Below are 26225 nucleotides of genomic sequence, written 5' to 3'. Positions count from 1 at the left end.
TGTCTTCCTGATTAAATTTTACCTTTGTATGAATCATTATCACTTTTCCCCAGCTCACAATGATCTATTCTACATTTTCCTTGACCTTCATCCTTTTGATGTCTCGTTTTCACACCTTACTCTTCCATATCTGTCTCCCTTTCCCCTGACTCTCAGTCTGAAGAAGGGTCTCGACCCGAAACGTCACTCATTCCTTCTATCCAAGTATGCAGCCTGTCCTGCTGATTTACTCCTGCATTTTGATTCTAACTTCGATTTCAACCAGCATCTGCAGTTCCTTCCTAACACATCTAAGATATTAATACTGGCAGCACCTGAGAAGTGCTGATACCTATAGTGGAGGATAATAGCTACAGGGAGCAGTTGGACAGACTTAGATTGTTTTCTCTGGAACACATGAGGTTGCGGAGAGACCTACACTCAATATTCTGGCTGAGGAAGGCCAATGTGCCCAAAGCCTTTTTGACCACTGTGATGCCACTTTCAATTCTAGATAGACAGGTGACAAAAATCAAGCAGAAGAAAATGACCAATATGAAATGTGATTTTTTGCAACAATCAAGCCTTTATTTGGAAAGCAAGCATATCACAAATAGATAAAAATACAGAGTGCTTTTGTAAACTTACTGAAGTATGATAATGTACATGAACTAATTTGGCAGATAACATACAAGGTACATTCTATTGCATGGAAAGAAAAAAAACAATATTTGCTGTGATATTGCTGCGTAAGAATCTAATCGTTCCGTAGTTAGTACATATGACAATTAAACATTCTTGCCTCATGTTTTTTCCTAATACATTTTAATGAAGGCCTGACCTTGATTCTTGCAATTCCTTTGATGAAGGGAATAAAGAAATATTAAAGAAAGTGATCTTGCACTATTGATACCACAGAGCACAATTCCAAGCCAAAACCTCTCTGCTATTGACTAATTTGTGCCAATATTGGTGACAAATGCAGAAATAGTCTGTTTCCTTTACGTTCATTTCTAATTCTTCTCTTATCTTGATAACCATGTATTTATTACCTCCCCTCATTACTTCCTCAAATTTAGATTTCTCAATTTTCCTTCCTAAAAGCCCTTTTTGTGTAGTTACGGAGCAAGAAAATGGAAATATGAAATGCTAAAATAAAATAAAAAGTTAAAACAAAGGTTGAGAAACAAGGAACTGCTTTACAAAGACAAAACATAAAGTTCTGGAGTAACTCAATGGGTCAGGCAGCATCTCTGGAGGACAGCGTGAGGTGACATTTCGGTTCAGACCTTTCTTCAGACTGAGGAAGGGTCCCAATCCAAATCGTTGCCTAACCTGCTAAGTTACTCTAATATAAAATAAAGGTTAATTGTTTCACTATCAGTTCCCTTAAGTATAAGTAATTATTCAATAAACAGACAGTTGGAATTATTTTCTTTACTGTCACATTATATGGATCAGTAAAGAAAATAATTCCAAATGTCTGTTTATTTGAGGAGATTTGTTTAACTTGATACATCTTTGTGAACGGAAAATATAAGGAACAGTTAGATCCTATATACATCCTTACAATGATACGTATAATACATTCAGGGACAGGTGGGCTGAAGGAGTGGTCTTTCTGTTGTAAATGTTGTTGTCAAAGGTAAGAGGGAAAGCGCAAATAATTGATAAAGCATGATGCAGAGCTGGATACTCTCAAAAGAAGTGAACAGCAAAACAATGATCAGTTAGATCTTGACTATGTTCTTAAAGTGATAAAATCTAGCCACATTGACCCTGGAACATTGTATATACTGTGTGAAATGTTTAGAGATGAAATTAAGGCAAGCTCTGGAGGTGACCCCAGTCACGCCGGGAACATGGTGTTCAATTCTGGTTACTGTATAATAGAAAGGATATCTAAACTTTTGAGAAATGTAAAAAACAGTCATTGTAAATAATTAGTGTCAAAGAGCGTTACAGCACAGAAACAGTCCTCTCTGCCGAACTCGCCCATGCCAACCAAGCCCCCTCTTTGCTCGTCCCATTTTATCAAGTCTGACTTTGTGTCAACATTCAGGCATTATTTTCTACATTTTCCACCAGATTGGGTCATAGTCACGGAGTCATAGAACATGGAAACAGGTCCTTCGGCCCATGCCGACCAAGGTAAGCTAGACCCATTTACCTGCATTTGGCCGATATTCCTCTGAACTATTTCTATCCATGTACCTGCCCAAGTGTTTTTTAAATGTTATTATAGCACCTGGCGCAACTACCTCCTCTGAAAAGGTTTCCCCTCAGGTTCTTATTAAATCTTTCTCCTCTCATCTTAAACATATGTCCTCTGGTTCTTGATTCCCATTCCTGGGTAAAACACTGTGCATTCACCCAATCAATTATCCTCATGAATTTGTATACCTCTATAACCTCACTCCTCAGCCTCCTGCACGCTAAGGAATTAAGTTCTAGCTTGCCTAACCTCTCTCTATACCTCAGGCCCCCTCTCTCTATCTCAAGCCCTCAAGTCCTAGCAACATCCTCATAGAGCTTCTCTGCATTCTTTCCAGCATGATGACATTGTTCCTATAGCAGGGTAACCAAAACTGATTATCCAAATGCAGCCTCACCGAGTCTTGTACTACAATAACATAACGCCCCAACCGCTGTACACAATACCCTGACCGATGAAGGCCAATGTACCAAAAGCCTTATTTTCTATCTCCCTGCGATGTCCTACCTCAGATGATCTCCTTAGTTTAAAATATGCAATTTCCGGTGAAAGATTAAAAAGCTTGCATTTATCCATTCTGACTGTGGTAATGTTATGGTTAAATTACTGCAACGATTATTTGGTTTTGCAAGTTCAATTTCTAACATAGCAACTGGGGCAGTTACTTAATTCAATTACTTAAGATGTTATCCCTTGAACGGAGCAGTGAATGTGCTATTTGAGCCTGTCAATGCTTTCAACACTCACTCTATGTGATTAGCAAGGTTGATGGTATGTTTTCCTTTCATTACCAGAGGATCTGAGTATAGGCGTAACAATGTCTTACCGCAAATATATAGGGAATTGGTGAGGCCACACCTAGTGTGCAATGTGTTGTTTTTGTCTCTGTACTTAACATGGGATATACTTCCCATAGTGTCATACAGCAAAGATCCCAGGGATGATGGATCTGTATATGAGGAGAGAATGAGTCGACTTGGCCTGTAATCTGTAGAGTATAAAATAATGTGAGATCTTTTTAAAACCAACATCTTTTTTTTTAATGGGTCAGCTGGCTAGATGTGGGATGATGTTTAATCTGACCACAGCCATTCAAGGCTGAGAGAATGAGACTTTTTGTAATGCAAGAAATGGTGAACTTTCCATCCAAATGACATTGGAGATTCAGTCACCAAGCTCATTTAAGGCAGAAATGAGTAGAATTCAGGACATTAAAGGGATAATGCGGGCAAATGGCTTTAAGGTTGAAAATCAGCCATTCTCTTCATATATGGTGCAGGCTATTCCTAATTATGTTATTAGGAAAGGAAGAATCTCAGAGAGAGACTAGTTTTTTCACAAAAGAAGAATGTGTAGTCAGGAGGGAAAAGGAAAGGAAAATCGATTAGGTGAATGAGAAGTCGTGGGAATGATACATTTGAAGATATTAGCATTTTGAAACAATAAAGTAGATGGCACTGATTATTTTCCAGTATTCTTCTTTACTACTACATTCCACTAAAAATCTTGTGGAGCCCAGCTCTCCAAGCATACTTTCCTGCTACCTCATGTCTTCTGCAGTAGTGCATTTATTAAGTATCTTCATTACAAAAGTTTAAACGTAGATAAAGTTGTATGCAAGAAACTTGTTTCATCAACTATCACATTTAAAGTAGGTTAACAATGACAAGTGATATCCTTCTACTCTAGTTCAGAGTTGAAATCGTACATTACAAAGCAACCTATAAGTTGCGAATAACTCATCAGTAAGAAGCACATTTTTATTTGAGTCAAGAGCGTTTAATTGAGATTTGTATCGGAACTTGCAAGCAGCATGTACGAATTTCAATTGTTTCAATATTGAATATTAGATAAAGATTACAAACAATCAAAAAATAAAATTAATTAATAATAATTAATTTATCCATTGAAATATACAAGTTTATGCAGGTTAAACATTGGGCAAAACATTATTTTAGCCAATACATTCTTCATAGACAATAGGTACCGGTACCCATAGTGTTCCTTGCTGTTGGTGATTATGGCAAATCATAATTATATCAACTGCTTAAGCTGTGTAATGGCCTGATAGCTTCATTTAATTAACACATTTTATTTTTAAAACTTTTGTAATCTTTTTGTAATAGTAACATTAAAAAAAATCTGAAATCTAGCTTTTAAATGTTTTAGAGGCACCATCACTAAAAAAGCACTGATTTTAGCCATGAGCAATATCCACCTACAAAATACAACGCAGTAAATCATCACGATCTCTTTACCAGCACTTTACGGACCTATAAACCGTACTACCTCAAAGGACCAGAGCAGCAAGCATTTAGGAATACCATCACCTTCCCATTTCCCCACTTGTAAACATATTGCTTTCTTATCCTTGTGTTTAGATACTGCATTTCGATTCTCAAAGACACTGCGGGAGTGCTCTCACCACACAAACTCCAGCAGTTCCAGCTGATGGCTCTCATCCACTCCTCAAGGGCATATACTGATGGGTAATAAATGTTGGCTTTATCCATGGCTTTAACTTAACATCAATGAATTTAACAACTTGAACAATTTACCAATAAGGATGTTTGGCTCACAGCCTAATTTATTTAATGCAAAAAAATTGAAACAAAATGTGTTTCCACCATGGAACCATAAATATAGATACATTAAAACAAACCCCTTCCTTGATTAAAAAAAACCTCACACAAGATCCAATGTGTGTATCTACTGCTAACTGTGCATTATATCCCTCTTCTTAAATTCAGTTCAGAATCTGGTACTATATTAACGTTTGGCATGTAACCAAGCATTAAATTCTATACCACGTACAGTGTAAAGTAACGCTACATCCTTTTTGATGTGATTAGATTGTTAAAGAAGAGTATGAGCAGCAGTAAATAGTTTTACCCCTGTAGGTGGGTGACCTGTCAAGGAAGGGGAGCTCTCCACTTAAATTGATATTATTAGAAAAGTGCTGACTATGCTACTCTATCGTTAGAAACTCAGTACGTATTTTAATTATTTATCTTCAGCTTGCAAAGGTAGAATCCTTCCATAGTTTTGGGTAGAATGGTCATCTTTTATTACGGACTAAATGGATGCCAAAGTGTTAACTAGTGGTGATACTCAACTCTGCACATTTGGTTCTGTTGAATATAACCAAATGTTTTGAAACAGAAACCAAAGGAAAATTATCCCCCACAAAGTATTGTTAAATTGATTTCACACCACATACTATAACACTTCAATACCAGTCCTTGTTCCAGATACATAACACAAAACACAAAATAGATGATTCTCTTATATTGAGAGACACCTTTTACCCACATAAAATGTGTCTAACAAGTCTACGGCCAAAATTCACCAAAAAAGGTTTCAAATGTTTACTGAAACAAAGATACTTAAAAAACTAATACAATATGCATTGTCTACCAAAAATGCACAGCATAAAATATTAATTGGTTAGTAACAATTAATATGAATTCATTGACATATCAAGTACAAACACATATTAATTTGATGAGTAATGTTGCATTATCATTATAACGTCTTCCGAATTACTTTAAGGCAACAGGGAATGGCTACTGTTTGAATTGGTTGAAATCCGTTTCATTTGAAGTACTTAACTCTGTCATGACCATTATTACTCTATGTGAACCCGAGAACTAACTTACAATCTCAGATACTCCAAAACAAACAGTTGCAGTATTTTATTGAGGTTTTCAATTGTTGTTGGGTCGAGGTTAATCTCATTATCCTCCATGCTGTGCCAAACTTGAGGAAAAGGTGTCGGTATGACATGCAGAATAGGAACTCCTGTAAAAAACAAAAAAAACAGCATTATTTTTTTAATGTTTAATTCCTATCAATATCACATTCTAGAGTTGGCTGGAATTTGGTAACAATGTAATGATGGAATCAAAGTGTCATACAGCATGGAAACAGACCCTTCAGCCCAACTTGCCCATGACAACCAAGATGCCACTACACTAGTCCTACCTGTCTGCGTTTGGCCCATATCCCGCTAAACCTTCCCTGTCCATGAATCTGTCCAAATGTTTTTTAAATGTTTTAGTACCTGTCTCAACTACCTTCTCTGGCAGTTCGTTCCATATACCCATCACCCACTGTGTGAAAAAAATGCCCCTCAGGTTCCTGGTAATGATGTGCAACACAGGAACAGGTTCTTAAGCCATAATGTCTGTGCCAAACACATTCCAGTCACTCACCTCCCTGTGTAAAAAACTTGCCTCTGACATCTCAAAACGTAGCCCCTCTCACCTTAAATTATACCCTCTCATATTTAATATTTCCATCCTGGGAAAGAGGTTCTGAATGTCCTATCCAGGCCTTGAATAATCTTATATATTTCTGCCAGGTCTCCCCTCAACGTCTGCCGATCAAGAGAAAACAATCAATCCGTCCAACCTCTCTCCATAGTTTAAACCTCCTTAATCCAGGCATCAGTTTGGTTGCCCGAGAGGAGAGAAGAGGGAGTGACCGGGGTGAGTCAAGTCCTTGATTATGCTAGTAGCCTCATGGAGGCAGTGTAGATGGAGTCAATGGAAGGGAGGTTACTTTGTGTGATGAACATAAGCAGGTAAATCACACAAAATATAAACACGTTAATTGTGTTGTTGCATTCATGGTTGTTTGCTCCAACATACCTCTTTGCAGAAATGGTATATGATCGTCGTCGATGTGCCCAGCACGCATTTTGGTCCAGAAATATTTCACTTCAGTCGGATGGTCGCTCAGTACACCCAGACGATGCAGGCGCCGTTCTATCAGACAACATCAAACATGTTCGTTGTTTTTAATTTTTATAGATAATTCAGTAGCTCGGTATGCTTCATCAAACATTAATGTATTACCATATTGGCCTATCATAACCTAGATAGTGTGGATGTGGAGCGGTTGTTTCCACTAGTGGGAGAGTCTAGGACCAGGGGGCGCAGCCACAGAACAAAAAAGACATATCTTTAAAAAGGAGACATTTTAAATTTCTTTGGCCAGGGGACGGTGAATCTGAGGAATTCCTTGCCACAGACGGCTGTGGAGGTTCGGTCATTTGGTATTTTTAAAGCTGAGATTGATGGGTCTTAATTAATAAGGGCGTCAAAGGTTACGTGGATTTGGATTGGATTGGATTCAATTTATTGTCATTATCTCATAAGAGACAACAAAATTCAATTCTCCTTACAGTCATACGAAAATTAAAAAAGCACAAAACACAGGAAGGCAGGAAAATTGCGTTGAAAGGGAAAAATAGATCACCCATGATCGAATGGTGGAGCAGCCTTCATGGGCCAAATGGCCTAATTCTGCTCCCATGTCTTATAACGTTGAAATATTTACACTATTATGGTTTTCTAGAGGCAGGAATAATCTCCATAATCACATTTATGGACAAATTTAGATCTGCTTGATGTTTGGTTCGTTATTTTTAGAGAGCCAGAAAATCCTGAATAAGGAAATATTATTTTAAACTATGCCTTGATGTCTGTATTGTTGCATAAATTAAGTTTTCAATTTATTCAGTGTTGCCTATTTATTTACCTTCTTTCTACAAGCATCATAGGAAATCTCCCTCCCTGATTTATCTTCAAAGCCAAAAGGGCATAGCTTTAAAGCGAAAGGGCAAAGTTTTAAGGAGATGTGCAGGGCAGGTTTTTGTTATACTGAGAGTGGTGGGTGTCTGGAACGCGCTGCCAGGGATGGTGGTGGAGGCAGATACGATAGTGATATTTAAGAGGCTTTTTGATAGGCACATGGATATGCATGGAATGGAGAGATGTAGATCACGTGCAGGAAAGGAGATTTGTTTATCTGGGCATCATGTATAGAATATGCATTGTGGGCTGAAGGGCCTGTTCCTAAGGTGTACTTTTCTATGTTCTAAATTATGAAGAAAGTGTCCCTTGTGGCATTACTGCCAAGTTTATTGACTTATTACAAGTATTGAACTTTATCTTTCTAAATGTGGAAATCCCCATTGGCCTTAAATTGCTTTAGGACATTTAGTAAGGCACCAGAAAGTAGAATCATATACCAACACTTAACTAAGGGTAGGAAATTTCACTCAAAATAAAACTATGCAGTTTGCAAAGTTTTCCACCATAAGTCTTCAACAGATACAGAAACTGAAACTAACCTGACTGTAGATACAGGAGATTCCTGTAGTTATTTCTCACATGCAGAATAAAAAACCCTTACATCTTATCCTCTAATCTTTCTATAGTTTGTATGGGGTTTATACCATTTAATCTTGTGAGAAAGAGGTCTGAATAATAATTCCTAAAAGTGTAAGATTCTGAAGATCTACATTTTAAAAGGTTCTATATGTAAACTTAGCACAGCAAGATGACAGCAACTGTTAAATATTGTAAGTCATGACCTTTAGCCATCTACCTAGTTTCAATATTTTGTGCTGATGTTGTTTGTTTCTGACAGAGCTCATTGCATAGCATGGACTGCGGTAGATTTATAAATTCAATATAGTCTTGTTTAGTTTAGAGATACAGCATGGAAACAGGCACTTTGACCCACCAAGTCCACACTGACTATCGATCTCCTGTTCACAGTAGTTCTATGTTATCCCACTTTCTCATCCACATGCTACACACTCGGGGCAATTTACAGCGGCTAATTAACCTCCAAACCCACACGTCTTTGGGATGTGGGAGGACATCAGAGCACCTGGAGGAAACCCACGTGGTCACAGGAATACCATACAAACTTCAGAGTTTAAAGAGGTGTCATAACCCAAAATGTCACCTACCCATGTTTTCCAGAGATGATTCCTGACCTGCTAAATTACTCCAGTACTTTGTGTCTTTTTTTAAAACCAGGATCTGCAGTTCCTTGTTTCTCCTTCTTACTGATAGTCTAGTTTGTTTTTTTAACTCTTTAAAAGCTGACATTTATTATGGCCATTAAAAATTCTTCCTTAATTCTGAGTTTTCCAGTTTCACGGTTGAAGGAGAAAATACAAGACAATAGCTCCTGGGCATCAGCAAATAGAGGGTAAATACAATTCAGAAAAGCAGAGATGGGACAATTACAACGAAACATCTAAAATTGTTCTGGCACCAACGACATCATTATCTACAGGATCAATACTTGGTAGTTCGAGTTACCTATTAGCTGTAGTCTTTTATGCCAGCGAGCTGTATTTGGAAAATAACTTGGAAATCTCGGATTTGGTGCACCAAGGAGATCCAATAACACGAATAAATCCTAAAAGGAATGTAAGCAATTTGTCAAATGAGAAAATTAGTTCATCTCAATTCCCAGTGACTACCCGATGGACCTTGTAAAATCAATAATGAAGTCCTACCTGGGTATAATTTTCATGACTGAAATGTTCATTGCTTAGTGTCAGTTACACCTGAAGCGTACGAAGTCCCATTTCATGGATTCCTGCACAAATGTTTGGGCTGGAATTCCAGTGGAACAAGTTGGGGTATGCTGTCTTTAAGAAGAGATATTCAAGTGGGGTGCTACCTGCTCTCTCAGGTAGAGGTAATTTGTAGAAAACCAAGGAAGTAGTCATAGAACATGGAACCGTACAGCACAGCCTTTCGTCCCACAATGTTTGTGCCGCACAAGATACCAAGTTAAACTGATCTCATCTGCCGTTACATATTACATTTCCCTTTAATTCCTGCACTTCCATATGCCTATCTAAAAGCCTCTTAAACGCCACAAAACAAAATCTAATATTACCTGGCATTAACTGGAGACTTGGGAAAATCTCGCCTTGCTAAGCTATATCTCACAATGCAATTGGCCAGGAATATAGATCTCAATTTTGCATGAACATAACACTGTTAACCAGGTACTCCACAATATCATTAGTAAATACAATCCAGCTTCTCATTTCTACTTACTTCCTCATAGGATGTGGATGCCACTAGCAATGTCAACATTTTTTGCTCTATTTGTCCCTGAACTAAGTGTCTGGGTCAAATAGAGGCTTGACCAGCTAAGTTTGATTGATTTTCATCCCCAAATAGCACAACACAAGAAAATAGGAGCAAGAGTAGGGAAGATCAGGGTGTTTGAGCCTGCCCCGTCATTCAATATGAACTTGATTGATCTATGCTGGGCTCAACCCCTAATCTGTGCCATTTCTCCAGATCTCTCTTTCCGTTCTACTAAATATTTCTCCACCTCTTTTTCAAACACTTCTACTGATTCAGCATACATCGCTTGCCGAGACAGAGAATTAATTCCCTTCTGCAAGGGAAAATTACTACCTACCTCAATATTAAACGACTAGCCCATCATTGAATGCAAGATATGGTATAGATAGAGGCTCTTTAGCCCACCGATTCCACGCCGATCATTGATCACCCGTCCACACTAGTTCTATGTTATCCCTCTTTCTCATCAACTCCTTACACATCAGGGGCAATTTACAGAGGCCAATTATCCTACAAACCTGCACATTTTTGGAATATGGAGGCACCAGAGTACCCGGAGGAAACCCGTGCGGGTCACAGGGAGAACATGCAAATTCAACACACAGTATCCGAGGTCAGGATGGAACATGGGTCTCTGCTCGCTGTGAAGCAGCAGCACTACCAGCTGCACCACTCTGCCACATCATCTTACTGGGAACTCTCTCTTTAGTGAAAACATTGCAAATTATCCCCTGTAGGTCATCAATGACGCAATTGGTTTTTAACAACAATCTGGCAGTTTTATAGTTTGTGTAATTACAAAGAATCATAGTCATAGAGTCATACAGCAAGGAAGCAGGCCCTTCAGCCCAACTTGCCATGCCAACCAATGTGGCTCATCTGCACTAGTCCCATCTGCCCAAGTTTGGGCCATATCCCTCGAAACCTTTCCTAACCATGTACTTATCCAAGTGAATTTTAAATGCTGATATAGTACCTGCCACAACTACCTTCTCCGGCAGCTCCATCCATATACCCTCCACCCCACCCTCTGAGTGAAAAAGTTGTCTCTCAGTTTCCTATCTTTCCCTTCTCACCCATGTCCTCTGTTCTTGATTCCCCAACCCTGGGTAAAAGACTCTGTGTGCATTTACCTGATCAATTGTCTTCATGATTTTATACACTTGGACAAGTACATGGATAGAAAAGCTTTAGGGGGATATGGGCCCAAAGCGGGCTAGTGGGACTAGCTTAGATGGGGTGGCGTGGGTGAGGTAGGCCAAAGGACCCGTTTCCGTTTCCCCCGGAAACAGGTCCTTTGGCCTACCTCACCCACGCCACCCCATCTAAGCTAGTCCCACTATGGCCCAATGACTACTTGCAGCTCAGGCGGTACCTACAATTGCATGGAGCTGGTTGGTATCAGTTGCGCCCGGTGGATGGGCAATCCTCTCCATCTGCTGTGCCAAATGTCGAGAACCGTACAGGGAATCATTCTCTGACCAATACTGGAATGCTTCTTCTCCATCAAAGAAAATCAGTTGCAGTGTAAGATCTGGCCTGTCGACCATACTCTACATGGAAGAAAAATAATTTAAATGTAAGTGCATCTGTACTGAAAATGAAACATCTAGTAAACGACAGGATGGAATGATATTTCTGTGGAGACATTTTCAAGCATTAAAACTCAATTAAATTTTGGAACACAAAAACCACAAACTAACACCAATCCGGTCTTTTTGACCTGAAACATCAAATGCCCATTCCTCTACACAGATGCTGCCTGGCCTGTTGTTCCTTTGCGGCCTCTGCAGCCTGTCCGCGTTTTATTATTTTTTGTCTGTGTTTTTATGTAGTTTTTGTTATTTTATGTTGGGGTGTGTGTGTGAGGGGGGGGGAAACTTTTGAATCTCTCCCTGCACTGGAGACCCGACCTTTTCTGTCGGGTCTCAGTCGTCGTTGAGGCCGCAATGAGGAGCGGCCTCCAACGGGAAGAAGCCGGGGACTCTGGTGCCGACTCACCGTTGCCGTCGCGGAGCTGGCCGAGACCGGAGCGGGTGGAGCGGTGGAGGAGCGCTGCCGCTGCCGCTGCTGCTGCTGCCACCGATGCCGCTGCTGCTGCTGATGCGGAGGCTGCTACTGCGGGTCTGCGGACGGTGGCACCGGGAGCCCGCGGATCCCTGGAGGGAGACCGCTTTTCGGGGCTCCTGCAACGGCGAATTCTCCCGCCCGTGTTGCGGGGTTGAAGAGCTCCTGGAGCGGGGCCTACATCACTGCCCCGCGCGGCTGGAATGGCCGCGGGACTTTGCGAGCGCACACCGGGGGCTCCAACACCAAGACCCGGTGTGCGACCTCGCACCACCCGGCGTGGCTTCAATGGCCGCGGGACAATCGCCATCGCCAGCCGGGGGCTTTGACTTTGACTCTGACATCGGGGGGGGGGGGGGGGGGGGGGGGGGGGGGGGGGGGGGGGGAGAGTGCAGTGGAGAGATAAGTTTTTTTGGCCTTCCATCACAGCTATGTGATGGATGTTTATGTAAAATGTAATTATGTTGTGTCTGGGGTCTATTTGTGTGTAATGTATGGCTGCAGAAACGGCATTTCGTTTGGACCTCCAGGGGTCCAAATGACAATTAAATTGACTCTCTTGACTCTCTCTCCTTCCTTCAGCAGATAGTTTTTTTTTCCACTTTTCTCTACCTCTGCACTCCAAGTAGTGAGGCATTTATTAATTGCTGTTGGAATCAGAGTTCTTGATTATAACCCACTGACAACAAAGAGACTTTGTGAGTTATTTACTTAATTGAAAAGTCTTCCTTATTCTAGGTTTTCTAGTATCATAGTTGAAGCAGAAATTGCATATTGTTGAAGCAGAGAATAGTTCCTGAGAGACAGCAATTGGATGAAAAGACAATATGCCCCAAATCGGGTTGATACTTGACTTGGAGATGTCCTTGGAGATAATGGTCCTGACATGTTTGGCTAGCTACAACATTACTCCCCATGTTTGTCTAGATACCAAAGGTTTTAGATATGGTCCAGAAGCAGTCTTGGTGACGTGGTGGAGCATCTTTTGCACACATTGCAGCCACAGTTTCCAACAGCCTGACGTTTGGCATCAAATATTGTTATGGCGGAACTAAAAAGACACAAAGTGCTGGAGTAACACAGCAGGTCAGGCAGCAGGGTAGATGCACAGGGTAGAGGAATCAAGCACCGAAGGACGTAGGTTTAAGGTGAGGGGATGAAGATTTAATAGGAACCTGAGGGGCAACTTTTTCACACAGAGGGTGGCGGGTATATGGTATGAGCTGCCAGAGGAGGTAGTTAAGGCAAGTACTTTAATAACATTTAAAAAACATTTGAACAGGTAAAAGAAAACAAAAGGTTCAGACTAATTGTGGGAAGGGGTGGTGGGGGGGAGAGGAGTGGCTGGAAGAGAGGAGTGGCTGGATAAGCCTGGCGAGTGATAGATGGATATAGGTGCGAGAGGGGGGGGGAGGAATTTTGATTGGCAGAATAAGGTAAGATAAGGATTGGGATAAGGTAAGATAAGGATAGAAGAGCTGCGAATTGTGAAGCCAGAGGAAGGAATGTAGGTGGAAGGGGAGGGAGAAGGGAGAGAAATGGTTATGAGTCATTGGGTATTTTGCAAACAGAGATCAACAAATGCTTGATTAGTAATTGTGTCAAAGGTTAAGGGGAGAAGGCAGGAGAATGGGGTTGAGAGGGAAAAATAGACCAGCCATGATTGAATGGCAGAGTAGATGGGCTGAATGGCCTAATTCTGTTCCTAGGACATAAACAAGTCCACAGGGAAGGAGGCGGGCGGGGGAGGAAAGAAGGGTTGTTTGTTGGTTAGTTAAGTAAAATTGGACATTTTAATATTATGGCTGAATCATCAAGCCAGTAATACATTCTACTCTTAACTTGCACCTTGTAGGTAATGATTACACAACGTTGAGTCAGGAGGTAAGATATCTGTGGATTACCTATCTTCTAATCTACCAATTATTACCCTCAATTACTTTAGAAGCTTTTACAATTGAGTTTCTGAACAAAGATGTTGATCGTGCAAAACCATTGAAAGTTGATCTTCCTCTGTTGGAGACTTTAATTGCCTAACGTGGCAGGAATGACATGTGCTGGATATCGTCCAAAGCCTAGAGATATACAGGTATTGCTACATGCATGTTGTAATGCAAATGTTGTCTTGCACAAGGCCCCAGAATTTCAGCAGGATTAGTAATCAATTAGTGGTGACGGTTGGTGAATTGTTGTTGTTTATGATAACCCAAGAATTTTCCCTCATGCTACCTTGTAGATTCTTTCTGGTAATCTTGAGCAGGCAGTCAGAGCCAGTGTTTGTCATCTGAACCGTCCCCTACCATTGCACCTCCAAAATGGCAGAGTACATTATTTGCCTAAGAATGGGGGAGCTGTCGAACTCGAGTCAGTCAAATTTGTTAGCATATCACTAGGCTGATTTTGCAACGTCCTTAATACTTCAATTTGTCCAAATATCGTTACCAAGTGAGTATGTTGTGTCGTGAACCCAATTATTTTGTCATTAATTGTACAGCATGGAAACGGGCCCTTTGGCCCAACTTGCCTGTGCAGACCAAGTTGCCTACCTGTGAGCTAATACAATATATAGTATCAGAAATTTGTGTTGAATATAGGTACTCCTTTTGTTTCTTGAGAGATCATAACATTAACAGGTTGAATTAATACACAGAATAGTTACTGTAGGTATGTCCAAAGGCCACCAGAGCAAGAGAGACCATATTTGAAAACATCTTAGGGTGGCACAGTGACACAGCTGGTGGACCCGATGCCCACAGCACCAGAGACCCGGGTTCAATCCTGTCCACGGGCGCTATAATGTACAAAGTTAATTATTTACACCGGTGGTCTGTGATGTACTAAGGTGTACCTTCATCTGAAGTAGCAGATAGTCAAGAGCACGAGCCAGTTCCAAAATCATAGCGCACGGCACAGCGGAATCAGTGGCACCCACGTAGACTCTGCTGTACCACCATTCATTGTAGTATTTTGAATCGTGATGGCAAGCCAGCACTAGCCTCCGTTTGGCTAAGGGATTCAGTGTCGCGATGATGTTGGAAAACGTGACGGTTCCATAGGGTATTGACTCCTGGAAAGTATCCTCTTCAATGACCCAGCCGGCCTGCAGATCACTTAACTGACTTATGATGTGCTGTCGAGAGAAAAAAAATCAATTTGAGAAAGTTAACCTGATACCAGCATGTGCAGTTCCTTGTGTCTCCAATTGACAGTTCTGGTGTTGAGAGAGAAACTGGTTTCAGCAACTTCACTGAAGTCTCTGTTTGTAATGTTAACTGGATGATTATCAATGCAAATAATGCAACACTGTAAGATTTTGGTTATGCTGCATTTGGAGTTTACGTGCAGTTCTGGTCACCCTATCACAGGAAAGATGTGGAAGCTTTGGAGAGGGTGCAGTGAAGGTTTACCAGAATGCTGCATGGATTAGAGGGTTTCAGCTATTGGCAGAGGTTGGATATATGTGCATTGTTTTCTCTGGAATGACGGGGGTTGAGAGAAGACTTGATGGAAGTATATAAAATTATGAGAGGCATAGATAAGGTAGACAGTCAGAATCTTTTTTCCAGGGTGGAAATGTCCAAGACTAGAGGGCATAGCTATAAGTTGAGAGGGGGAAAGTTTAATTGAGATGTGTGGGGCAAGTTTATTATGCAGAGTGGTGGGGGCCTGGAACGCATATCCGGGGTGATGGTGAAGGCAGGCATGATAGTGGCGTTTAAGAGGCTTTTTGATAGGCACATGGAAGTGCAAGGAATAGAGGGATTTGGATCATGTACAGAAAGATGAGATCAGTTTAACTTGGCATCATGTTCGGCACAAACATTATGGGCCGAATGACCCGTTCCTGTGCTGTACTGTTCTATGTTCTCCAATCAAAGAGGGTAAAAAAACTGTTTGGTTGAGTTATAGGATTTATATTGTTTAATCTTGTGAGAATGAGCTCTAAATAAAAATCTCTAAAAAGTGTCTGATTCTAAAGATCTACATTTTAAATGCTGCTCATATAAAATCTTAGCACAACAAAATGACAACGACAATTAAATATTGTAAGTCATGAGCTTTAGTTTGGATATTTTGCAGCTGGTTTTGTTTGTTTTTGACAGAGCTCATTCCATTGCACGGATTACTGTAGATTTATAAATTCAATTTAGTTTACTTTTGATTAGTTTAGTTTAGAGATACAGCATGGAAGCAGGCCCTTCGCTTCACCGAGTCCATACTGACGAACCATCACCCGTTCACACTAGTTCTATGTTATCCCACTTTCTCATCCACTCCCTGCACACTAGAGGCAATTTAGAGAGGGCAATTAACCTACAAACCTGCACGTCTTTAGCAAGTCGGAGCACCCGGAGGAAACCCACGCGGTCACAGGGAGAACGTGCAAACTCTACACAGACAGCACCCAATGTCAGCATTGACCTTGAGTCTCTGGCGTTATGAGACAGCAGCTTTACCAGCTGTGACACTATGCCGCCCTAACCAGTTCGTTAACAGGTATTTTATTCTTGAATTTCTATTTACTTCTTAAATAGAGCTAGTAAAATTCCGGTCATGATTGTGCAGGGCAAATTATGCGATTAAGTGAAATTGAAATGGACTTCAGCAGGCTGATTTCAAACTTCAGATACGAGTCTTTTTCATTCAAGACACATTCTAAGAGAACAAATATCTGAGCTGATAACCAATGGAGTGCACTGTTTCAGGTGTTGCCTTGTGATGATAAACTAGAGGCTAAGTCACAGAAATGACTATGTTCACTTTTGAGAGGGCATATGTTGCCTCTATTTTATCTCAAACAATAAGCCGCAGCTGGCAAACTGGGAACATTGCATCAGTTGTTGTTCTGCAGGTTGACTAGAAAACAGGGTTAAACTGGACAAAAAGTAATGTCCGTAGATTATTCATGGTCCTGAAATTGCTACAAGCAGTGTGAAGAAGGGTCCAGACCCAAAACGTCAACTATCCATATTCTCCAGAGGTGCTGCCTGATCCTTTGAGTTACTCCAGCACCCTGTGTCTTTCCTGGAATCAAAATGCCACCCCAAAAAGTCACCAGGAAGGATCATTATTATCTGTGCAGTAGTACCATAATTTTACCCAACTATTTTGGTTACAAATTTTAACAGCACTTTCGGGGACCAGAGGACATAGTGACAGAGGACCGAGGTGAGGGGGAAAAGATTTAAAGGAATCCGAGGGGTAACTTTTTCACACAAAGGGTTGGTGGGTGTATGGAACAAGCTGCCAGAGGAGGTAGTTGAGGTTGGGACTATCCCACTGTTTAAGAAACAGTTAGACAAGCACATGGATAGGACAGGGTTAGAGGGATATGGACCAAGTGCAGGCAAACATAGAAACATAGAGGGACTAGTGTAGCTGGGACATTCTTGGCCGGTGTGGGCAAGTTGGGCCGAAGGGCCTGTTTCCACACTGTATCACTCTATGACTCTAGAAACACAAGGAACTGCAGATGCTGGTTTACCAAAAAAGTGCTGGAGTAACTCAGCAGGTCAGGCAGCATCTCTGGAGAACATGGACACACGACGTTTCAGGTCGGAACCTTCAGATATGTAGATATTTTCTCATTTGTCAAATAACATTCAGAGAAATAATTCACTGCTTTACTCGCATTAACCTTCTGAAGTACATGAACCTTGATTGACCATTGTTTTATAGAGTTTCTTTACCCACCTGGCGTACCGCAACATTCCCAATAGATCCTGGATACCTCTCACGGAGTATTGGTCTCAGATAATTATACCACATCTGGGAAATGTTGGTCAGCGCTGTCATATTACGGACGTCATTGGCGGTCAGGTATTTGGGTTTATGGAATAGCTGGAGATATAAAGCCATTGACAATTTGAGAAAACTTAAAATCAAACGGGTTTAGAGCATTTGTACAGAAACTTGCCAGCACAACCACATCTAATATGCTTTAACATTTTTGAAACAATAATAATTACTAATCGTACTGCATTCAGTCAGATTTTAAAATTAGTTCTACGCGTTGCGAAACAGCAAGTCCTAGTAACCCATAGGATAGAAAAGCAGAATATTACATAATTAGTGCTTGGTAATTACTGCAGTGGTTATGAGGTGGGCAAAATAATTTGTTTTTCAATGGGTTTTAAATTGAACTGAGGAACTGAACAATTGTATATAGCATTAAAACTGCACTATCTGGAATAGGCTAACTGTTTAATGTTGTGATATCAAATCAAGTACCCATTTTGCAAATATGACTGTGTTGGAAGGAACTGCAGATGCTGCTTTCCACCGAAGATAGACACAAAATGCTGGAGTAACACAGCGGGACAGTCAGCATCTACGGATAGAAGGAGTGGGTGATGTTTCAGGTTGAAACCCTTCTTCAGACTGAGCGATCTCTCGTTTTCCCATCTTACCCTTCCATATCTCTCGTTTCCCTCTTCCCTGACTCTGTCTGAAGAACGGTCTCGACCCAAAATGTCACCCATTCCTTCTATCCAGAGATGATGCCTGTCCCGCTGAGTTACTCCAGCATTTTGTGTCTTATCTTCAAACAATAGGACTTACAGTACGTCTGCCAAAAATGTTTTCACAGTATTCCCAACAACATTTGACATTCAAAATAACTTAAACTGTGATTCACACTGGATATTTAGAATTTTAATTTTAGTTTAAGATACAGCAATGAAACAGCTCCTTGAGCCCACCGAGTCCACGCTGACCATCAATCAGCCGATGACACTAGTTCTCTGTAATCCCAATTTCTCATCCGCTTACTACACACTAGGGGCAATTTACAGAGGCCAATTAACCTACAAATCCATCTTTGAGATTGACTTTAGACATAGAAATACAGCGAAGATGCAAACCCTTTGGCCCACCAAGTCCGTGCCGACCAGCGAACACCCCATACACTAGCACTATACTACACACTAGAGACAATCTATAATTTTCAATGAACAATTAACCTATAAACCTGTACATTATTGGAGTGTGGGGGAAACTGGAGCAGCCAGAGAACACTCACATGGTCACAGGGAGAATGTACAAACTCCGTAAGGACAGCACCCGTCATCAGGATCGAACCAAGGTCTCTGGCACTGCAATGCAGCAACTCTATCACTGTGCCAGTGTGCCGTCCAGATGTGGGAGACGTTGGAGGAAACCAGAGCACTCAGAAGAAACCCACACAGTCATGGGAGAATGTGCTAATTTCACACCGACAGCACCCGAGGTCAGGATTGAATGCAGGTCTCCAGTGCTGTGAGGCAGCAACTCTACCAGCTCGCCACTTGCCGCGGATGTAAGAAGGCTGTTTTATTTCTCAGTGAGGCAGTACTTGCCGCTTCCAGCGAGCTGCCCATATCCACCTCTGACCTACATGTTAAGCATGCACCCCCAGTTTTGTAGATCCATTGACAACTTGCTGCCTGAACTGATCTGGTCCAATTCCAATGCAAGACTTTGAGTCATAGAGTCATGCAGCATGGAAACCGGCCTTTCGGCCCAACTCATGCATGCTAACCATGACACCCCATCTAAGCAAGTCCCAGGTTTGGCCCATATCTCTCTAAACCTTTCCTGTCCATGTACTTGTCCAAGTCTCTTTTAAATTGTGTTATTGCACCTGCCTCAACAACTTCCTCTGGCAGCTCGTTCCATATAACCAACTCCCTTTGTGTGAAAAAATTGTCCTGAAAGTTCATTCTTGCCTTAAATCTCTGCTCTCTACTTATTGATTCCCCTACTCTGGGGAAAAAAAATATTCTGTGCATTCACCTTGTCTATTCCCTTAATGATTGTATACGCCTCCATAACATCACCCCTGCAGCCTCCTGAGCACCAAGGAATAAAGTTCTAAACTGCCCAACCACTCCCTAGACCTCAAAACCTTGAATCCCTTCAATATCCCCATAAGTCCTCTCTGCATTCTTTCCAGTTTAATTACAGGTAACCTGAAGCAGGGTGACCAAAACTGGACACAATACACCAAATGAAATCTCACTAACATCTTGTACAAAATGAACACGATGTTTCAACTTCTATACTCATTTCCTTGAGCAACCAACCATGTAGAACTTTCTCAAAGACCGTGCTGAAGTTCATATACGGCCCTGCCCTCATCAACCTCCTTGGTTACTTCTTCATAAAATCGAATCAAATTCATGGCATGCGATCTCCCTCACTCAAAACAATGCTGTGACATCCAGGTTCAGGAACAGCTTCTTCCCAACAACCATCAGGCTATTGAACACTGTAGACTCCAACAAAACCTTGAACTAAGTACTGTCATGGTAGCACTGGAGATTTCGGGATTTATTTTGTTTTGCACTATATTGGCGTTTTAAATGTATGTAACTTATTTTTTGTTTGTTTGTCTATTATGCTATCTATTGAGTACTGTGTTCACAAACCTAAAAAGACACAAAGAGCTAGAGTAACTCAGCGGGTCAGGCAACATCTCTGGAGAAAATGGGCAGGTGATATTTCGGGTCAAGACCCTTCTTCAGACCCAACCCAAAATGCCATGTTCTCCAGGGATGCTACCTAACCCTCCGAATTACTCCAGCTCTGAGTGTCATTTTGTGTATTAAGCAGCATCTGCAATTTGTTTTTGTTTACAAACCTGTTGTGCACTGCAAGTAAGAATGCCATTGTTCTGTTTGACAATGAAACACTCTTGACTGACTATCCCTAATTAATCCCTATCTTTCCAAATGCAAGAATATCGTATCCCTCAGAATCCTCTCCGGTAACTTTCCTATCACAGACATTGGACTTCCTGGTCTGTAGCCCTTCTGCTCCATTGACATGAATGGACCTACTGTTCCGGCACAAGGTCTAACCAGGTGAAGGTTCGTCTGGCAGATTTCCCAGTGTAATTAATTGCCTGGCTATTGCCATACGGACACAGGTTGTGGCAGTGCAGTGTGAAATCAGCAGCAAATGGCCAACATGTTGGGGAGGTTTGCAAAGTGATCCTAAGCATGGAGGCTGTTACATGCAGAAATGCTTTCAGCTCTCTGTATACCTTTAGTAACCATGTTCATTTAAGTATATAGTAGATACATTCATAGAATCATAGTCATACAGCATGAAAACAGGCCCTTCGGCCCAACGTCCCTGCTGACTGAATAAGCAGCCCCATCAAAGCTTGTTCCATTAGCCATTTTTCGGCCTATATCTCTCTAAACTTGGGTATCCATGTACCTGTCCTAATGTCTTTTAAATGTTGCAAAAGTGAATTGCAGATGTTGCTTTACAAAAAATGAACACAAGGTTCTGGAGTAACTTAGCGGGGCAGGCAGCATCTCTGGAGAAAATGCATGTCACGCTTCGGATCATCACCTATCCATGTTCTTCAGAGTTTTTCGTCACCAACCTGAAATGTCACCTATCCATGTTGTTCAAATATGCTGCCTGACCCATTGAGTTACTCCAGCATTTTCGGTCCATATTCAGTATAAACCAGCATATGCAGTTCCTTCCTACACAATACTCCATGTGTGGCCTCACCATCATTTAATAGTAAAGTTTGGATTTTTTTTAAATGCTATCCCCGTAGCTTTAAAGAGAGATTACAATGAAGAAATTATTAAAAAATCCTGAAGCCCGGATTCATGCCCAAGGGTAAAATTATCTTTGAAAGATGTCACATAATTGCAGCACTGATTTTGTTACTTGACTTCCTCTGTTTGTTGTGAATTTCACAAAAACATTGGAAACATTGGATAAAGTACTGCTGCTTCTCTGGAATAGAGTAGGTTGAAGAGATGCAATGGTGGGCTATTTTGGACGAATGAACTTGGGCAACAATTAAATTCTTACTTGCAACAGCAGCACCACGGGTTTGTAAACACAGTACTCAATAAATAATCGAATAAAACAAAAACAAAAAAGATGTTCAACAAATAAAAAAAAAAAAACTATAGTGCAAAAGCAAAACAAAGCCCAAAGTCAAGAAAACAAAGTGTGTACTTTGTACTGCGATTTTCAGGCTACAGAGTCTTGGATAGTTTGGATTGATTGGTTTGTTCCTTTGCCATGATTTGTAATTATAAACAAATGATTGTAAACATCCCTAATTAGTTGAACCACCAGGATCCTAGGAGCTCTGACAGCTATTTAGAGAACAATTTTGAAAACTTTATCAACTTGCCCACACTGACCATCATGTCCCATCTACACTTGACCCAGTTGCCTGCGTTTGGCCCATAATCCCTCTAACCCTATCCTATCCATGTTTCTGTTTAAATGTCTCATAAATGTTGCCATAGCACCTGCCTCTGGCAGCTCGTTCCATACACCCACCACCCGTAGTGTAAAAAAGTTATCCCTCAGGTTCCTATTAAATCTTTCCTCCCTCACCTTAAACCTATGTCATCTGGTTCTCGATTCCCCTACTCTAGGCAAGAGACACTATGCGTTTACCTGATCTATTCCTCTCACGATCTTGTACACTTCTTTCAGATCACCCCACATTCTCAGCCGCTCCCTATAGCTCAGGCCCTTGAGTCCTGGCAACATCTTCTCTGCACCATTTCCAGATTGACAGTAAAAATATGTCATTTAGTTCTCCCCATTTTAACAGATTAGGACCAGTAAATCAGATTTGGAGCTGGGCCTGCTTATAAAACCTTGTGTAACCATGGTCAGAAGAGGCTGGGAACAGGTCCACGGACGATGCGGTCTCCCAGGTCTTGCACACCGCTCTCTCCCATCTGGACAGCCAGAAGGGGGGCTACGTGAGGATGCTGTTCATAGACTACAGTTCAGCCTTCAACACGATAGTCCCCACCAGACTGGCTGGGAAGCTAATGAAATTGGGGCTCAACACCTCCCTGTGTGCCTGGGTCCTGGACTTTCTCACCGCCAGGCCCCAGGTAGTCAAGATGGGAGGGAATACATCGAAGTTCCTCACCCTGAGCACAGGATCGCCCCAGGGTTGCGTCCTCAGCCCCCTATTGTACTCCCTGTACACACATGACTGTGTGGCTAGGTTCAGCTCAAATTCAATAATTAAGTTTGCTGATGACACTGTGGTGGTGGGCCTGATCTCAGACAACGACGAGAAGGCCTACCGGGAGGAGGTGGCTGATCTAGCACTCTGGTGCCAGGATAACAGCCTCCTCTTGAACATCAAAAAAACGAAGGAGCTGATCATGGACTTTAGGAGGGCACATCATCCGAGGACGTACACTCCATTGAGTATAAATGGGGATCCTGTGGATAGGGTGAACTGTTTTAAATATCTGGGAGTCCACATCTCTGAGGATATGACATGGGCATCACACGCCTCGGCACTCGTGAGGAAGGCAAGGCAGCGCCTTTACCACCTCAGGCAATTGAGGAAATTCAGAGTGTCTCCGAGGATCCTCCAGTGCTTCTACGCAGCGGTGGTGGAAAGCATCTTGTCCGGTAACATTACCATCTGGTTTGGGAATTGCTCTGCCAAGGACAAGAAGGCTCTGCTGAGAGTAGTGCGTTCGGCCGAACGCACTATGGGAACTTCACTCACCCCCCTGCAGGAACTATACAACAGGAGGTGCAACTCCAGAGCAAACAAAATCATGAGAGACCCCTTCCACCCCTGCAACGGACTGTTCCAGCTGCTACGGTCAGGCAAACGCCTCCGTTGCCATGCGGTGAGAACGGAGAGGTTGAGAAGGAGTTTCTTCCCAGAGGCAATTCGGACTGTAAATGCCTATCTCACCAGGGACTAACTCTACAGAACGTTTTTCTTTCTATTATTTATTATGTAAAAGAATATGTGTGTTATGATTGTGTTTATAATTTGTTTGGTTGTTTTGTTGTTTGTCTTTTGCACAAAAAATCCGCGAGCATTGCCACTTTCATTTCACTGCACATCTCGTATGTGTATGTGACAAATAAACTTGACTTGACTTGACTTGATAAGTTAGAATATTTGGGACTTCTTTGCAGACCAGAAACATAGAAAGGGTGAATGCACACAGTCTATTTCCCAGGTTTGAGGAATCAAGAGCTAGAATCATAGTCATACACCAAAAGAACAGGCCCTTCAGCCCATCATGCCAACCAAGATGCCCCACCTACACTAGTCCACATTTTACCCATATCTCTCTGAACCTTTCCTATCCATAATACTACACCATCGCATTGACTAGGGTGCATAGTTTTAAGGTGAAACAGAAAAGATTTAATTGGAAACTGAGGGGCAGCTTTTTCGCACAGAGCATGGTACATGCAGTATATGGAGCGAGGTTCTAGAGGAAGAGGTCAAGGCAGGTACAATAACAACATTCAAATGACATTTGAGCAACGACATGGATAGGAAAGGTTTGGGGGGATATGGGTCAAACACTGGCAAATGGAACTAACATAAATATGGCAGGATTTAGAGGGATATGTACCAGGCATAGACAAATGGAACTTGCTTAAATGGGGCATCTTGGTCAGCATGGACGAGTTGGGCAGAAGGGCCTGTTTCCATGCTGAATGACTCGATTACTCTAATCGGAATGCAGCTCCAGGTGACCCAAGAAAGCTTGTTCCAGGACTCTATCTCTCCTACATAGTCTCTCACCACTTGCCATGTTGGAAGGGTAGAAACAAGGAACTGCAGATGCTGGTTTACAATGGACACAAAGTGCTGGACCACCTCAGTGGGTCAGACAGCCTCTCTGGAGAACATGGACAGCTGATGTTTTGGGTTGTGACCCTTCTTCAGGCTGATTGTTTTAGATGGGAGAAAGCTGGAAGGGGGGTGGGACAAAGCCTGGCAAGTGATAGGTGGACACAGATTCCACACATTCTCTAAAGTGTGGCAATGAGACCAAGGAGTTAAAATGTCCAGACCTTCATAGCAACCCTAGGCATGAACATCCCAACTTAAAATAGTTCTGTATTTGTTTCAGCATTTTATTATTTCAGCATTTTATTATAGATATATGGCAGAAAAACAATGGATTGCAGACTGACTGTATTCTAAATCTTTTTAACACTCCTCCCAAAATACAGTGGGTTATTTTGTTTTAGTGATACTATATCTGGTAACCTTTTAATAACAACACTCTAGGGTAGGAGAAGCTGGAAACCTCTCTGCTTTTCTCCATTTTAAAACATAAAACATAAGCCCTGTCACACATTTAATACACAGTGAAATTTCAGACAGTAAGAAACCTACCTTTTCTTCTGTCCACGGTGCTCTGTATTCTCCTTGTTCAGGGGTTTGGCAAATGACTGCTGGCAAAAAACCTAAAACCGCAAATAGAAGAAAAATCTTGCTCTTTTGGTTAGCCATGTCTCGCTGTTGTAACAAGCACATTTACGACTTTTGCTTGCTTGTTTTCTCTCTGTCTCTCTCTGTCTCTGTCTCTCTCTCTCTCTCTCTCACTCTCTCTCCCTTCCTCTCTTTCCTCACAGATTAGTGAGCAATCTTCTGAGTAATGAGAACCTTCAGGGCACTTAAAAAGGTTTGATTTTTCACTTGCGTCATTCCAGACTCTGTTTGATTGGCAAATAAGGAATGAGACTATCTTTACCAAGATCTGCTGTGATCATTGGCTCAGCTTCCGTGCAGGCTTTTTAAAAAATGTATCCAATCCTAACTAAGCAAATAAGAGCTCTTGGACATTTTTAAACTGCTTCAGTCTCCCCTCTGTTAATTCTCGTGCAATCAATATTTTCCCCCGAACTTAAATGGCATTAAAGGAAGGTTTTATAATGGGCAATAATAAATACTACAGGTTCGGTATCTCGAAGATCACTGAAAATTTATGAATGGGCTGCTGGTGTTTCAGAGCCAAAACAAATAGGGCCGTTGTAAGAACATACAGCAGCTAGTCCAGATGCAGATGAGACAGCAACACATATATCACATATATTGCTAACTGTGGGTAATACATGATCTTTGTGCCTTTTTAAGGAATACCCTTGTCCTCTTATATTTTTTATAACCCCTAATCGAGCTGTTTACAACCGTATGGCGAGTGTCATAGTCATACAGCATGGAAACAAGTCCTTCAGCTCAACCAGTCCATGCTGACCAAGATGTCCAGCTTTAAACTTTACTTTAG

At 41.5% G+C, this 26225-nt stretch overlaps 1 protein-coding gene across 1 annotated transcript; it reads right to left on the bottom strand.

The window, feature by feature from the left end:
* Positions 1 to 26225, bottom strand: qpct (glutaminyl-peptide cyclotransferase). Its single transcript, XM_055639549.1, has 7 exons — positions 25334 to 26225; positions 17869 to 18015; positions 15023 to 15304; positions 11487 to 11660; positions 9319 to 9418; positions 6847 to 6963; positions 1 to 5995 (listed from the first exon to the last, which is right to left on the bottom strand). Exons 1-7 carry the CDS (start codon positions 25472 to 25474, stop codon positions 5850 to 5852), a joined length of 1107 nt encoding a protein of 368 aa, XP_055495524.1. The 5' UTR covers positions 25475 to 26225; the 3' UTR covers positions 1 to 5849.

The sequence above is a fragment of the Leucoraja erinacea genome, chromosome 8 (assembly GCF_028641065.1).
Source record: "Leucoraja erinacea ecotype New England chromosome 8, Leri_hhj_1, whole genome shotgun sequence".
Taxonomy (NCBI): domain Eukaryota; kingdom Metazoa; phylum Chordata; class Chondrichthyes; order Rajiformes; family Rajidae; genus Leucoraja; species Leucoraja erinaceus.
This window is presented reverse-complemented; position numbering and strand designations above follow the sequence as displayed.